Raw genomic sequence first — 16,593 nt, 5'->3', positions numbered from 1 at the left:
CAAATCTAGGAAACTAAACCGCTTACACAGATTTTGAAGCCATTCCTTTGTTTTTTGTTCTGTCTGTGCATCTGTCTTCAGGTGTATCTCAGTACTTCTAATTCTTGAGCCTTACTGGGATTTTGCAAATGAATTAGTTTGCCTCTTGGCTTCCCCCATTCTTATCCCTTCCCCCTCCCTGCTGCCAGACAAATTTCAGCTTTCTCAGACCTTCTCTGAGAGTTAACACTTACCCAGCAGCTTTCTCCTTTTCACAGTTTTGTTAATATCATTCGTGTTTCCATTTTCTGTCCTTGTGGGTTCCCTCATCCTTGGGGGAAAAAATCTTTTTACTCTGATTTTGGAGGGAATTTGAGGGCAAACAGATGTTTCAATCAGTTAAATTGTGTTAAACACAAGTCTTAGTTCTTGAATTTCATCAAAACCGTATTCCATTGACTGGCCCTTTTTCTTGTTAGGTCTTGTCTTTTTCCAGGGACTGTCGCTCTCCTCCCTTTCTTCAATATACCACCAGCCCTTCACCTCTGATGTGGTAGGACTTGAGCGTGTGGATCCAACTGCTTCTCCTGTCCGATTTCAGTGCTCTGCATCTCATTATCTGAATTCTCAGGAACCTTGATCTTTTGGTTATCCTGTGTCTCACTGGTATCCTAAAACTCCCTCTTTACTGGATCCTTCCCATCAGCATTCACACAGCTGTAGTATCTCCCAGAATAAGCAAATGGTTTTTTGTGGGGAGGGGATGCAGCCTTTGTCTGGTTTTATGATTTTTTAATTTTTTTCTTACCTTTGGACTTTTACTATTACTTTTTCCCAATCCTGTCTTCAAATGAAGAAACTAGCCCATCTTTTCAAAGCCTAGCTTAAATTCTTTCTCCTTAAAGTCTTAACAGATTCTCTTCCGCTGAAAGTCATTTCTGCCCCTGCCCCAACACCGAAAGCACTTTAATTGCATTTATCATTTTTTTAACCTTTTTGAAAATTTGTTTTGTCTCCCCCAATAGACGGTAGGATCCTTTCAGATGTTTATATAATCTGATACCATAGTTGAAGGAATAAACCATGATTAGTAAGATATGATGAAGATGTCTGAGAATTTCTTTTTTTTTTTGAACATCTTATTGGAGTATAAATGCTTTACAAGGGTGTGTTAGTTTCTACTTTATAACAAAGTGAATCAGCTATCCATATAGATATATCCCCATATCTCCCCCCTCTTACGTCTCCCTCCCACCCTCCCTATCCCACCCCTCTAGGTGGACACAAAGCACCGAGCTGATCTCCCTGTGCTATGCGGCTGCTTCCCACTAGCTATCTATTTTATCTTTGGTAGTATATATGAGTCCATGCCACTCTTTCACTTCATCCCAGCTTACCCTTCCCCCTCCCCATGTCCTCAAGTCCATTCTCTACGTCTGCGTCTTTATTCCTGTCCTGACCCTAGGTTCTTCAGAACATTTTTTTTTTCAGATTCCATATATATGTGTTAGCATACGGTATTTGTTTTTCTCTTTCTGACTTACTTCACTCTGTATGACTGACTCTGGGTCCATCCACCTCACTACAAATAACTCAACTTCATTTCTTTTTATGGCTGAGTAATATTCCATTGTATATATGTGCCACATCTTCTTTATCCATTCATCTGTCGACGGACACTTAGGTTGCTTCCACGTCCTGGCTATTGTAAATAGAGCTGCAATGAACATTGTGGTACATGACTCTTTTTGAATTATGGTTTTCTCAGGGTATATGCTCAGTATTGGGATTGCTGGGTCTTATGGTAGTTCTACTTTTAGTTTTTTAAGGAACCTCCATACTGTTCTCCATAGTGGCTGTATCAGTTTACATTCCCACCAACAGTGCAAGAGGGTTCCCTTTTCTCCACACCGTCTCCAGCATTTATTGTTTGTAGATTTTTTGATGATGGCCATTCTGACTGGTGTGAGGTGATACCTCATTGTAGTTTTGAGTTGCATTTCTCTAATGATTAGTGATGTTGAGCATTCTTTCATGTGTTTTTTTTGTCAGTCTGTAGACACACAGTTTCTGAAAAATGTTCCTGAATGCATAGCTGCTTGTAGCACCTCCAAAGGGGCAGTTGGATGACTCAGATTTGTCTTTTTCTATGAATTTCATTTATTTTTGCTGCTTCTCTCTAACATATCCATGGATGATTGAAAATAAACAATATTATTCAGCCTCCTATGATGCTCTGTTTTCAGTCTTTCCAATCTTTTTTAAAAAGCAGTCTTTATGAGATAAGTTTTTATTACCCTCCTTTTATGCTTTGAACAACTTGAGTACAGAAAAGGAGAGGAACTTTTTGACACAATAAGCCTTTCTTGAAGTGGTCACTAAGTGACATTTTAAACCAAAAATCTGTTTTAGAGTAGTCACAAGACATGCAGTGTAGTAGCATAGTGTTTTAATTTTCAATTTGAAATTGGTAAAGAATTCCCTGGTGGTCCAGTGGTTAGGACTCTGTGCTTTCACTGCAGAGGGCCCCGGGTTCAGTCCCTGGTTGGGAAATTAAGATCCCACAAGCCGCATACTGTGGCTGGGGGAAAAAAAAATCTACTTTAGTTGAAAACAGAAAATGTAGTAACTAAAATTATGCCATATAAAGTAGCATCCAGGGAGTTTCCCTGGTGACGCAGTGTTTGAGAGTCCACCTGCCGATGCAGGGGACACGGGTTCGTGCCCCGGTCCGGGAAGATCCCACATGCCGCAGAGCGGCTGGGCTCGTGAGCCATGGCCCGTGAGCCTGCGCATCCAGAGCCTGTGCTCCACAACGGGAGAGGCCAAAACAGTGAGAGGCCCACGTACCGCAAAAAAAAATAAATAAATAAAAAATAAAGTAGCATCCAAAACTGTACAGTCCCTAAGGAAATTAACAAAAAAAAATGAAATTCGTAAGGAACAGAATTTGCCTGGTTTGTTTCAAAACCACTTTGAATAATATACGTTTTGAAAAACTATTATCCTTACTTCCCTCTTCCCCGTACTTATTAATCTTAGAGTCATTTAGTATAGTTATAATGATTCTGGTGACAATAGATTTGGTATAACGGTATAATTTGGACATGGTTCAGCCCATGCTATGAGTTAGCATCTTTTCTCTTTCTCTGGTATTTGTATAAAACAGCCATTTTCTGAAGAATCTACATTCATTAAACTTTTTTTCCACCAAAATTCTTGGAAACATCCTACAGCCATGGTTTTGTTTTATGGGATAGGCAGATATCACTGATGTCTTCCAAGTGTTTTAAAAGAAAAAATTATTTTGAGACAGATCTTAAAGGAAGCCTATTTAACAGTGGACTACTCTGAATACTTAGTAGTTTTCTTTGTCCACCTCTAGTAACCAAAATTAGTAGACAATGCAGAAACCAATGGAAGGGAAGACCATCTCTTTATAGGGCTAATTAATTGTGCTACTCATTTGTTCTAAGTTTGTAATTTAAATTATAAGAAAGGGACTACTTTCACAGAGACCATCTGTGGGTTAGAGGTTATCTCAAAAGTTGCGTAGTTCAGTCTGTACACTGAAAAGGAAAGATGAAAAGAAAAAAAAAGTACAAATCAGCTGGAATCGATGGCATTGTAGTGTTTGGTTTATGACATATCCTTGAGAATTTTCTTATTCTAAATATCTCGGGAAGGTCGTGGGTCATGGAGTATCAGCTTCAGACTTCTTTCCTAGTAATTTTTCTCTTTGGAGTTTCTTGATTCTTGAGCCTAGTTCTAAAACCTAGAGTCTTTGTTTTTGCTCTAGTAATGCAGTCATTGATTTGATTTACCTGAAAATCTAGACATCTTCTAATGTTTCTGCTCTCATCCTCCAGTCAAGTGACTCTTAAAACATAAACATGTGGGCCTCCCTGGTGGCGCAGTAGTTGAGAGTCCGCCTGCCGATTCAGGGGACACGGGTTCGTGCCCCGGTGTATATGTAATGGATAAAGATCCCACATGCCGCGGAGCGGCTGGGCCCGTGAGCCGTGGCCGCTGAGCCTGCGCGTCCAGAGCCTGTGCTCCGCAACAGGAGAGGCCACAGCAGTGTGAGGCCCGTGTACCGCAAAAAAAAGACAACAACAAAAAACCCCATAAACATGTTTTTGAAAGGCAAGCCTTGTAGAAAATAGAAAATGTTCGTGTACAACTTCTTTGGGGCCAGTTAGTTCAGTGAACATAGGAATACTGTATACTTTGCATTGCTGGAAAATGGGAGTGTGTAAGTAAATGATAAAAACCAAAGGCCTTTCAACTGAATAGTATACCACTCTGGCTATATTGTCTAATATGATTGCCATTACCCACATGGCTATTGTGGCTGTTTAAATTTAAGTTAATTAAAATGAAGTTAAAATCCATTCCTTAGTTGCACTGCCACATTCCAAGTCTTGGACAGTGCAAATATAGTCATTTCATGTCCTTGTTGTATTGGAGCTTATGAATGTGAATTTGTGACGGTATTTCTGTTGGCGTGATAGTCTGTTATCTGGTGGCATTCATTTGTATTTGGATTAGTTTATTTCTCATGTTCCCAGGCCTTGGACCAGAGGCAATGGTTTGAAACAGGATATAAAATGATCTGGATACTGCTACATTTTCTAAGTTGCCATTTTAACCATTTTTAGGCGTGCAGTTCAGTGGCATTAAGTACATTCATGTTGTGCAATCATCACCACCCCCCATCTCTAGAACTTTTTTGTCTTCCCAAACTAAAACTCTGTACCTATTAAAGAATAATTCTCCATCCCCTCCTCTCTTCAGCCCCTGGTAACCACCATTCTACTTTTTTTTTCCTCTAGGAATTTGACTACTCCAATTACCTTATGAGTAGAATGATACAATATTTGTCCTTTTTGTGTCTGGCTTATTTCACTTAGCATAATATCTTCAAGGTTCATCATGTTGTAGACTATGTCAGAATTTCATTCCTTTTTAAAAATTATGGTGAAATACACATAGCATACAATTTACCACTTGAACCATTTTTAAGTGTGTAGTTCAGTGGCTTTAAGTACATTCCCATTGTTGTGCAACCATCATCACCATGCACCTCCAGAACTTTTTTCGTCTCGTAAAAATGAAAATCTGTACCCATTAAACACAGTTAACTAACTCCCCATTTCTCTCTCCCTACAGCCCCTGGCAACCACCATTCTGCTTTTTGTCTCCGTGAACTTGACTACTCTAGGTACCTCATATAAGTAGAATCATACAGTATTTGTCCTTTTGTGACTGGCTTTTTTCACCTAACATAATGTCCTCAGGGTTCATCCATGTTGTAGAATGTGTCAGAATGTCATCCCTTTTTAAGGCTGAATAATATTGTGTGTACCACATTTTGTTTACCTATTCATCTGTTGATACACACTTGGGTAGCTTCCACGTTTTGGCTATTGTGAATACTGTTATGAGCCCAGGTGTACAAATATCTGTTGGAGTCCCTGCTTTCAGTTCTTTTGAGTATATCACCAGAAGGGGACTTGCTGGATCATATGGTAATTCTATGTTTTTTTTGAGGAACTGACATACTATTTTCTAGATTTTACAGAATTTTAAGCTCTTGTTTTTGTTTTTTTGTTTTGTTTTGTTTTGGCTGAGCTATGTGGCATGCGGGATCTTAGTCCCCGACCTGGCTCGAATCTGTGCCTCCTACAGTGGAAGCGCGGAGTCTTAACCAGTGGACCGCCAGAGAAGTCCCATAAGCTCTGTTGAACTTAAAAACATTTAATTCTTAGAAAGTTGCGCTTGCTCAGATTACCTCTCCTGTGTTTCCCTAGCTTGTACCCTGGTACTGAAATATTACCAGAGAGTGTTGTACTGTTATATAGGTGAAGTTCCAGAGAGAAGCTTTATTTCTCTTTCCTGGAAGTTCACAGTACTGCTAACGGGGATAATTTTGTAGTGTTTGGCATGCAGGACCCCTTGAAAGTACCGATTTAATTTTCCTCTTTCTGGTTAGACTTCCCAAAATGAAAATATTATGAAATTTGTATTTTTTTTTCTTTTGGTAAGCAATTTTCTGTTAACAGAGTTTACATTATATTTTTTACTTTTTTTTTTCAAGCCCACTGCACTCTTCAGTTTTTCTCCGTCTTAAGTGTTTACTTGTATTTTCTGTCTCAGCCATAGTTAATACCATTTATACAGATGGCCCTAAAGCAGAAGAATACACTTAGAACTAGTCTTAAAAAGGTACATGTTTTTACATAAGCACTCAGAGTTTTCTAACACTATAATGCATTTTTTATTAAACCTTAAGCCAGACAGCTCATATTTCTATACAATTAAGAAGCTTGAATCTTCAGCATTGTGTTAGTGTATGCTTAGTATGTCTGATAATGCTCTCATTCTTCAGGTTTTCGTCAGAAACTCAGGAGACCCCAGCGTGCAGTGCTGTAGTCATTTGGTCTTACTGATTCCTTTCATTGAGATCAAGATAGAGTAATGCATATGGGCACTACCATCTTCCAACATTGTCTTGAAGATAAGAGTGTTTGAGTATTTCTCCTGGAATTTGAATAGCTTATGATGTTTTTTGTTTTTTTTACAAATTATTTTCAATATATTCACGTATACATTAAAATATAATACAGATCGTCAGGGTAAGGGGTCGTGGGTGGGGATGTGCATGAGTCTGTGCGCTGACAGCACCGCCAAGGAGGAGACCCAGGCTTGAGAATGGGGTCAGGCCTGGCCAGGGTCACAGAAGGGAAGGTCTCAAGGGCCTAAACCTTTGCATGAGATGGCCTCTCCCAACAGCTCACAACCAGGGACTGCTTGTTGTAGGTGGAGCTCATTTTTGTGGCTTTCAGTTGAAATCTGCAGGTTTGAATTCCCCAGGGTGATGTGTCATCAGTAGCACAGCCCTGACAGTCGGGTGGGGAGAGAGGGCCCACGGGATTTCTTCTCCCCAGAGTCTCTCCTACCAGCTTGCCCGCCCTCCCACCCTGGCCCTGAAGGTCACTCTAATTCAGTGACCTGTTTGGGTCTGTAAACAGCCCCAAACTTCTGCATGTACTTCTTAATGTACTCCTTGGTTTTGCGTTTCACATTCTCATTGCACTCCAGGTCCTCGGGGTTCTTACAGTACTTCAGCTCCTTATTCATAACGCCGTGAGTCAGCTTGCGAGCTAGGTGTTTGAAATCTTCAGTTGTGGTAATTCTTCCCACTTTGCAGTCAGGTTTCCAGTAAGGGTTCAGGCACTGGACGATGAACTGGGACATCTCTTTTCTGAATACTTGTTTGCTTTTCTTAGCCAGCTCACTGGAGGTGTGTGCTTCTGCTGTCTTAGGCTTTTTTGAGGTCTTCATGGGATTTTCATCATATGTTGGGGTTCCCAGGCCCATCTCAGCTTCATGCTCAAGGCTGGCATCATCTCCTGGGCTTTCCCAAGTAGGAGGATCCCACTGAATCTGCCTTGGGATCACATGGTAGTAGTAAATCTTCCCTTCTGGGTCTCGGGCTGTCTTCCAGTTGGGAGGTAAGACAATGGTGTTTGGTTTGGGAGGAGGTGGGGATGGTAAATCCAGGAGATTATTTGTCACAACCGTTTCAGGTGGCTGTAAGGGCTGAGGCTGCCCTGGCACAACTATTGTAGTCATGGCTGTGGCTGGCTGTACCACCACTCCTTGTGGGTGAGTTGTGAAAAGCTGTTGTCCCTGGATGTACTGAAGACTTGGCTGGGCATAACTCTGTACAGTTGGTGGAGTTGTCTGTGAATAGGGTGATGTCACACCATAGACAGTTGGACAAGCCTGTCCTTGATAATCTATGGTTACTTGAGACTGTGCAGGAGAGTACTGCTGCTGTACACTCACGGACTGTTGGTTTGAATCCCAAACCCCATAATTCTGTCCCTGGACTGGGCCTGGGGCTGGCACTGGCAAGACGGTGACTCTGGAGTCTTGGTGTACCACACCATCACTTTGGGCCACATACTGTGAACTGGGAACTTCCACAGGGGCCGCCACATGTGGCACCACTGGCACAGGTGGAGGGGCAGCAAGGGATTCTGTAGAATGTCCCAGCAAGGGCTGAGAATGATCATAAGGAGCAGGAGAACACACAGGATCCATGCTGGGTGTGGGGAGGAGCACCTTTCCAGCATTAGGATTGCTGGGATCCACATAGGCCTGCATGGGATAACCTGGTGGGTAGCCAGCAAAGGGGTGATGAGGGGCATTGTAGCCAAGAGAGTCACAGGGCAGTGGAGACGTCCTTCCCAGGTTCTGCATCTGCTGCTGTTGTTGTTGAGCCTCCCGCTGAGCTACCTCCTGCTCAAGCAACTTTCGACGCTCCTCTGTAGGAAGTTTATTGCGATCTTTAATTCGTCCTTTCTTTTTGGAAGTTGGTGTATCATATCTGTCACCTGGCCTTTTTGTTCCCCGCTCATAGGGAGAAGGTGGTGGTGAGAGGGAGCCCCTTCGTTGCCTTTTCTCTTTATTTTGAGTTTGTTTGTCTGGGTCTCTCTCTCTTGACCTGTTAGGAGTCTTTGGGGCAACTGTTTGATCTCTGAAGCCAACAGCATCCCTTCCTCGTTCAGTTATTGTGCTCTCCTTTTCAGTTTGACTTTTCTTTGGAATTCGATATACCTCCTTTAGGTCTTTCCAACTGTCCAGGAGCTTGGTGGCCAAATCACTTATATCTACTGTTTTATCTGGCTGTTCCTGGCTCCTCTCACTCTCCATACCAGATACCCCCTCCTCTTCATCTTGGGATGGTGTTTGCTCAGCAATAGGTTCGTCTAGTTTTGTGCCATTGCTCTCTTTAGGCTCTATTTCAGTGTCAGCCTCTGGTTCAGATGTGGGTAGCTTAATGGCCTCCACAGCAATTTCACTATCAACTTTAGATTCAGGCAGCTGTTGTATGAGTAGCTGTTGTGACTGTAACTCTTCCTCTTCTTCTACAGGGACGTTTTCTAACTGCTCAGGGTTCTCTTTGCCATCGTTGCCTTCTAGCTTGCTGGTAGCCTCAGAGATCGCACTGTCCATGCTATTTTCACTTATAATTTTAAGTCTGCGAAACATTCGCTTCTTGGGGGTGTCTGTGTCAGCTTCTGTGCTCAGCTTGGTGGAAGGATCAGGTGTGTGGAGTGGTATGTGAGCACGTGATGTATTCTCGCTAGAATACCCATCTCCTTCACTCAGCTGAGGGACAGCAGTCTTGGTTTGAGACCAACGTTGAATAATAGGAAGTACTTTGCTTTCCGCCAACATATTTTTAGTAGGAATGGGTAAATGTTCCAAAGTCTTTATAATCTCTTCCTGAAGCTTCTGGTTACTTTCCCGGCCATCACCTAGTTCTGCCATCCAGATCCACAGCAAAGACAGCCCATGATGTTCCAGAAAGGACTTCAGGCAAGACTGTGAATGTGTGTTCTGTATGAGCTTGAGACAGGTAAGTTTCTGTTCCAAAGTTTCAATTGTAACCATTAGCCAGGATAAGCTGAGCACCTGGCTTTTATCAGAGAGACCCTCACCATTCTTCATCAGAGCTTCTAGCTCTCCATCCACCGAGTCCTTCTTCCGAGATCGTTCTTTCTTCATTTTCCCTCCTGCTGCTCTGATGCTGACTCTGTTCTCTCCTCCCAGGTAACCCCGGCAATTAGCCGGCCCACAGAAACATTTCTGCACTTCTTTCTGATAGCCAAGTGTTAGCTCTGAGCCTGAAGGAACCAGTTTGGTGGTAAAAAACCCAACTCTCAGTTGTCCGTTCACAATCCATTTTTGAGCCTCACAGTTTGGCTCACAGCTGTGATTCATGAACCGGGAGCAGTTTCCTTTCTGAGTGGCATCTATTATCTCATCATTCTTCAGGGCCATGAAATAGTGGTGGGTGTTTTTGTTTCGTGCATACTCCTTTACCCGGGCTTTAAACTCTTTATGATCAAGTACCTCTCCACAATATTCCAGGACAAAGGTGTTCGAAGGAAGGTCTTTAGCAGCTCTCAAGCCCCAGCCTTTCTTTTCTGTGAGTATGACTTCCACATCTGCATGCTGTTTTCTTTGAAACCGTCTATTGGAACAATAATCCCCATTTGGACACCGAGAAGAACATTCAATCATGAGGAGACGATTCAGACAATCTTCCCCACATGCTATTTCACCTTGAGCTCTTTCATCTTTAGAAAGAGGTGTACACTGACATTGCATTCGCTTAAAATCCCGATGGGATTTATTCTTCTTTCTTTCTGTTAAATAAACATTTTCTTCAATCAGATCAAAGTAACAAGGCATCTTCCCTTGTTTGGCACGTTCCTTCCACCGCTGTGGGTCCCTGAAGTCCTCCATGACACACGAAGGCCCAACCAATGCTGAGCCTAGAGGCACTGCTGTCTCTCCCTGCTCTACCTCCACTCTAACTTTCTTTCTGTCCTGAAGCTCACCATCACTTTCAGAAGCACTCTCCAATTCCTGTCTCCTGTTTTTAAGAGGCCCTCTATCTTTCATATCATTTTTTTCTAAGTTTTTCGAAAGATCTTTCTTCTCATTCACAGCTAAAGAGTCCTTAATGGAATTGCTGCTTATTTCAGGTGCTTGCACTGACGCCTTGTCCTTCTGAAGGGACAGAAAAAATTTACTGGACTGACTTGAAATGTGAGATCCTCCACGTTGATCCCAGTCCTCCTCCTCTTCACAGTCATCTGTTAAGGAATCTGGTACCTGCCCTTGAATTCGATCATACACAGCCCCAGTTTCGGGCGGTCTGCCTGCTGATCTTGGATCCCAGTAGCCATTGCCTTGCCAGTAATTAGGTGTCCCACTATACTGTTCGGCACTTTGCTGATACTTGTGTCCACCACAGGCTCCATAGCTGCTGTCAGGTTGCTGATATGTGGTAGTAGGCTTTTCTTGTTGAGAGAAGTCCCACCCTAGATTTCTGAGCTCTTCTGATGAAGGGAAACCATCCACTCGGGAGATCTCACAAGAAGAAAAATTTGACTCCGTTTTTCCCAGTCTCCCCTCTGGCCTGATAGGGAAACTGGTCTGTTGCCGAGACTTACTTGAAACATCTTCACAATCATCAGAAGAATAAACTGGTAGCTCTTCTTGCTGCCTAGAAGTTATTTTGGCTTTCACTGCTTCCTCAGAATTTGGATGACCTAGAGGGTCAGATTTTATGTCTGTATGACTTGTACTATCAAGCCCATCACTCTGAGGATGAGCAATTTCAGACAGGTGATTATCTGTCTGTTTTTGGTTGAGCTGTGTAAAAGAAATTTCTGAATTCTTCTCTGTTGCTTTATGAAAGAAGAACTTCTCAGTTTGAGGACAGGCTGAAAAAGAATTCAGAATAATGATAGTAAAGATGATCCAAAATCTTGGCAATAGAATAGACAAAATGCAAGAAACAGTTAACAAGGACCTAGAAGAACTAAAGGTGAATCAAGCAACGATTAGAAACACAATAAGTGAAATTAAAAATACTCTAGATGGGATCAATAGCCGAATAACTGAGGCAGAAGAACGGGTAAGTGACGTGGAAGATAAAATAGTGGAAATAACTACTGCAGAGCAGAAGAAAGAAAAAAGAATGAAAAGAACTGAGGACAGTCTGAGAGACCTCTGGGACAACATTAAACGCACCAACATTCGAATTATAGGGGTTCCAGAAGAAGAAGAGAAAAAGGACTGAGAAAATATTTGAAGAGATTATAGTTGAAAACGTCCCTAATATGGGAAAGGAAATAGTCAAGTCAAGTCCAGGAGGCACAGAGAGTCCCATACAGGATAAATCCAAGGAGAAATACGCCAAGACACATATTAATCCAACTGTCAAAAATTGAATACAAAGAAAACATATTAAAAGCAGCAAGGGAAAAACAACAAATAACACACAAGGGAATCCCCATCAGGTTAACAGCTGACCTTTCATCAGAAACTCTGCAAGCCAGAAGGGAGTGGCAGGACATATTTAAAGTGATGAAGGAGAAAAACCTGCAACCAAGATTACTCTACCCAGCAAGGATCTCATTCAGATTTGATGGAGAAATTAAAACGTTTACAGACAAGCAAAAGCTGAGAGAGTTCAGCAGCACCAAACCAGCTTTACAACAAATGCTAAAGGAACTTCTCCAGGCAAGAAACACAACAGAAGGAAAAGACCTACAATAACGAACCCAAATCAGTTTAGAAAATGGGAATAGGAAGATACATATGGATAATTACCTTAAATGTAAATGGACGAAATGCTCCCACCAAAAGACACAGAGTGGCTGAATGGATACAAAAACAAGACCCATATATATGCTGTGTACAAGAGAGCCACTTCAGACCTAGAGACACATACAGACTGAAAGTAAGGGGATGGAAAAAGATATTCCATGCAAATGGAAACCAAAAGAAAGCTGGAGTAGCAATTCTCATATCAGACAAAACAAACTTTAAAATAAAGACTACTAGAAGAGACAAAGAAGGACACTACATAATGATCAAGGGATCGATCCAAGAAGAAGATATAACAATTGCAAATATGTATGCACCCAACATAGGAGCACCTCAATACATAAGGCAAATACTAACAGCCATAAAAGGGGAAATTGGCAGTAACACATTCATAGTAGGGGACTTTAACACCCCACTTTCACCAGTGGACAGATCATCCAAAATGAAAATAAATAAGGAAACACAAGCTTTAAATGATACATTAAACAAGATGGACTTAATTGATATTTATAGGACATTCCATCCAAAAACAACAGAATACACATTTTTCTTAAGTGCTCATGGTACATTCTCCAGGATAGATCATACCTTGGGTCACAAATCAAGCCTTGGTAAATTTAAGAAAATTGAAATTGTATCAAGTATCTTTTCCGACCACAATGCTATGAGACTAGATATCAGTTACAGGAAGAGATCTGTAAAAAATACAAACACATGGAGGCTAAACAATACACTACTTAATAACGAAGTGATCACTGAAGAAATCAAAGAGGAAATCAAAAAATACCTAGAAACAAATGACAGTGGAGACACGACGACCCAAAACCTATGGGATGCAGCAAAAGCAGTTCTAAGAGGGAAGTTTATAGCAATACAATCCCACTTTAAGAAACGGGAAACATCTCGAATAAACAACCTAACCTTGCACCTAAAGCAATTAGAGAAAGAAGAACAGAAACACCCCAAAGTTAGCAGAAGGAAAGAAATCATAAAAATCAGATCAGAAATAAATGAAAAAGAAATGAAGGAAACGATAGCAAAGATCAATAAAACTAAAAGCTGGTTCTTTGCGAAGATAAACAAAATTGATAAACCATTAGCCAGACTCATCAAGAAAAAAAGGGAGAAGACTCAAATCAATAGAATTAGAAATGAAAAAGGAGAAGTAACAACTGACACTGCAGAAATACAAAAGATCATGAGAGATTACCACAAGCAACTCTATGCCAATAAAATGGACAACCTGGAAGAAATGGAGAAATTCTTAGAAATGCACAAGCTGCCAAGGCTGAATCAGGAAGAAATAGAAAATATGAAGAGACCACTCACAAGCAGTGAAATTGAAACTGTGATAAGAAAAATGTTCCAACAACGAAAACCCAGGACCAGATGGCTTCACAGGCGAATTCTATCAAACATTCAGAGAAGAGCTAACACCTATCCTTCTCAAACTCTTCCAAAATATAGCAGAGGGAGGAACACTCCCAAACTCATTCTACGAGGCCACCATCACCTTGATACCAAAACCAGACAAGGATCTCACAAAGAAAGAAAACTACAGGCCAATATCACTGATGAACATCGATGCAAAAATCCTCAACAAAATACTAGCAAAGAGAATCCAACAGCACATTAAAAGGATCATACACCATGATCAAGTGGGGTTTATTCCAGGAATGCAAGGATTCTTCAATAGACGCAAATCAATCAACGTGATATTAACCTCATATTAACAAATTGAAGGAGAAAAAACCATATGATCATCTCAATAGATGCAGAGAAAGCTTTCGACAAAATTCAACACCCATTTATGATAAAAACCCTGCAGAAAGTAGGCATAGAGGGAACTTTCCTCAAGAAAATAAAGGCCATATATGACAAACCCACAGCCAACATCGTCCTCAATGGTGAAAAACTGAAAGCATTTCCACTAAGATCAGGAACAAGACAAGGTTGCCCACTCTCACCACTCTTATTCAACATAGTTTTGGAAGTTTTAGCCACAGCAATCAGAGAAGAAAAGGAAATAAAAGGAATCCAAATTGGAAAAGAAGTAAAGCTGTCACTGTTTGCAGATGACATGATACTATACATAGAGAATCCTAAAGATGCTACCAGAAAACTACTAGAGCTAATCAATGAAATTGGTAAAGTAGCAGGATACAAAATTCATGCACAGAAATCTCTGGCATTCCTATATACTAATGATGAAAAATCTGAAAGTGAAATCCAGAAAACACTCCCACTTACCATTTCAACAAAAAGAATAAAATATCTAGGAATAAACCTACCTAAGGAGACAAAAGACCTGTATGCAGAAAATTATAAGACACTGATGAAAGAAATTAAAGATGATACAAATAGATGGAGAGATATACCATGTTCTTGGATTGGAAGAATCAACATTGTGAAAATGACTCTACTACCCAAAGCAATCTACAGATTCAATGCAATCCCTATCAAACTACCACTGGCATTTTTTCACAGAACAGGAGCAAAAAATTTCACAACTTGTATGGAAACACAAAAGACCCCGAATAGCCAAAGAAATCTTGAGAATGAAAAATGGAGCTGGAGGAATCAGGCGCCCTGACTTCAGACTATACTACAAAGCTACAGTAATCAAGACAGTATGGTAATGGCACAAAAACAGAAAGATAGATCAATGGAACAGGATAGAAAGTTCAGAGATAAACCCACGCACATATGGTAACCTTATCTTTGATAAAGGAGGCAGGAATATACAGTGGAGAAAGGACAGCCTCTTTAATAAGTGGTGCTGGGAAAACTGGTCAGGTGTCGAAAGCCATCCTGGAGCCATTGCACCATGACAGAGTCATGAGCGACGGAAGGTGAAACTGCAAGGCAGCGCCATGCCAGGAAGGTGGACTACAGCTCCGTTGTTACGTTTTATGATAATAAATTTACATACGGGGCAATTTTGGTGGGATGTTGCTCCACGTGAAAGAAAAATTCCTCTAGGACTCCCCCTCCTGAAACTACCACAGAATGGGAAGTACCCACTAAAGCGCCGGGGAAATGGGTAAAGAATTAAGAGCCTGGAACTAAGGGGATGTTTTTATGAAAAACACCCTCTAGTATGGAGTTATGGCCATGGGCCGGAGTTCCTGATGACATAGGAAATTTATGGTTCTATTATAAAGGAAGATGAATTATAGAAAAGCAAATGACTAGAGCAGAATTGGTTGCCAGGATAGGGAGAAAACACTGTCTCAGTTGAAGGAAACAACGAGAAAGAGCATGCAGGTAAATTGTAAATATTTTCATGGAACCATTGTAAAAGGTTGCCCATGCAAGAAGAGAAATAGGAACAAGTAGCTCCAACTTTTACAACTGAAATAATCATATAACTGCTTGGCTTGGTTACTAAGAAACAACCTGTGATTAATGGGAACTTGGGGAAATATTTTAATAGGACATCTAGAAACTAGGGGATTTTTTTAAAAAAAATCTTTATAGAACATTTTGAGGTTTGATTGTGCGAAGATTGGCCACGTACCTGGTAATGTAATCAACTACAATATATAAACCTGTGATTGTAAACAATAGAAGAAGAATGAAGAATAAAGACTTGAGAAGGAGAAACATGCAATGCTGATACTTTAAGAAGTGTAATAGAATTATTTCCTTCGCCGACGCTATCCATCCCTTGGGTATCCCTGGACTCGCTGGAGCTGGACTACAGCAAGTGGCGCCCGAACAGGGACCTGAAGGGTGAGTGTAAATAGAGTGAGTTCGGGATAGCTAGGCTTCCACCTAGGGTGCTGCAGACACCCTTGCAGAGTATAGGCTAGGTAAGTGAAGGGTGGATAATCTAATAAGTTATATAAAAGGTAAGTTAACTATGGGTCATAAGGAATCTAAAGAGAGAAAATTATTTATTGATATTATTAAACATATGTTATCTGGAAGAGGTATTAAGGTAACTACTAGTCAATTAGCTAACTTTTTTAACTTTATTCAAGAACAATGTCCATGGTTCCCAGAGGAAGGTACAGTTAATTTGGATACATGGGCTAAGGTAGGGGATCAATTAAAAACATATTATTCACTTCATGGTCCTGAAAAAGTTCCTGTAGATACTTTTGCTCTATGGTATCTCATTAGAGATACCTTAGATCCAGTACAAGAAAGACAGAGAATACCTTATATGGGAATTCCAGATGAAAGTACTCCCTTAATACCTCCAAAACCACCTCGCAAGAAAGTATTGGCAGCTACATTTGAAAAATGTAAAATAGATGATGATGATGATGATGCGTTGTCCCCTCAGGACCGAAAAGACCTGGAGGAGGCTGCTGCTGCTTATCATAGAGAGCCAAATCCTTGGGATTTTCCTGTTATTAATTCTGAGACAAAAACACCTTTGCCAAAAATTAGTTATCCTGCATT

General features: G+C 40.9%; 2 protein-coding genes across 2 annotated transcripts in view; one reads left to right on the top strand and one right to left on the bottom strand.

Annotated features, from left to right (window-relative positions):
* Positions 1–16,593, top strand: part of TNPO3 (transportin 3) — a 322,931-nt gene that overhangs the window by 44,722 nt on the left and 261,616 nt on the right. The window lies entirely within an intron of this gene.
* Positions 6,385–11,400, bottom strand: LOC309810286 (histone-lysine N-methyltransferase SETD2-like; the record flags this gene model as incomplete). Its single annotated transcript, XM_082632245.1, has 1 exon — positions 6,385–11,400. A coding segment is annotated over one exon (4,425 nt), but the record flags the coding sequence as incomplete, so codon positions are not given.

Source organism: Mesoplodon mirus (assembly GCF_964341445.2).
Source record: "Mesoplodon mirus genome assembly, chromosome: 9".
In the NCBI taxonomy this organism is placed as follows: domain Eukaryota; kingdom Metazoa; phylum Chordata; class Mammalia; order Artiodactyla; family Ziphiidae; genus Mesoplodon; species Mesoplodon mirus.
The sequence above is the reverse complement of the archived record's forward strand: the minus strand, read 5'-3'. Positions and strand labels throughout refer to the sequence as shown.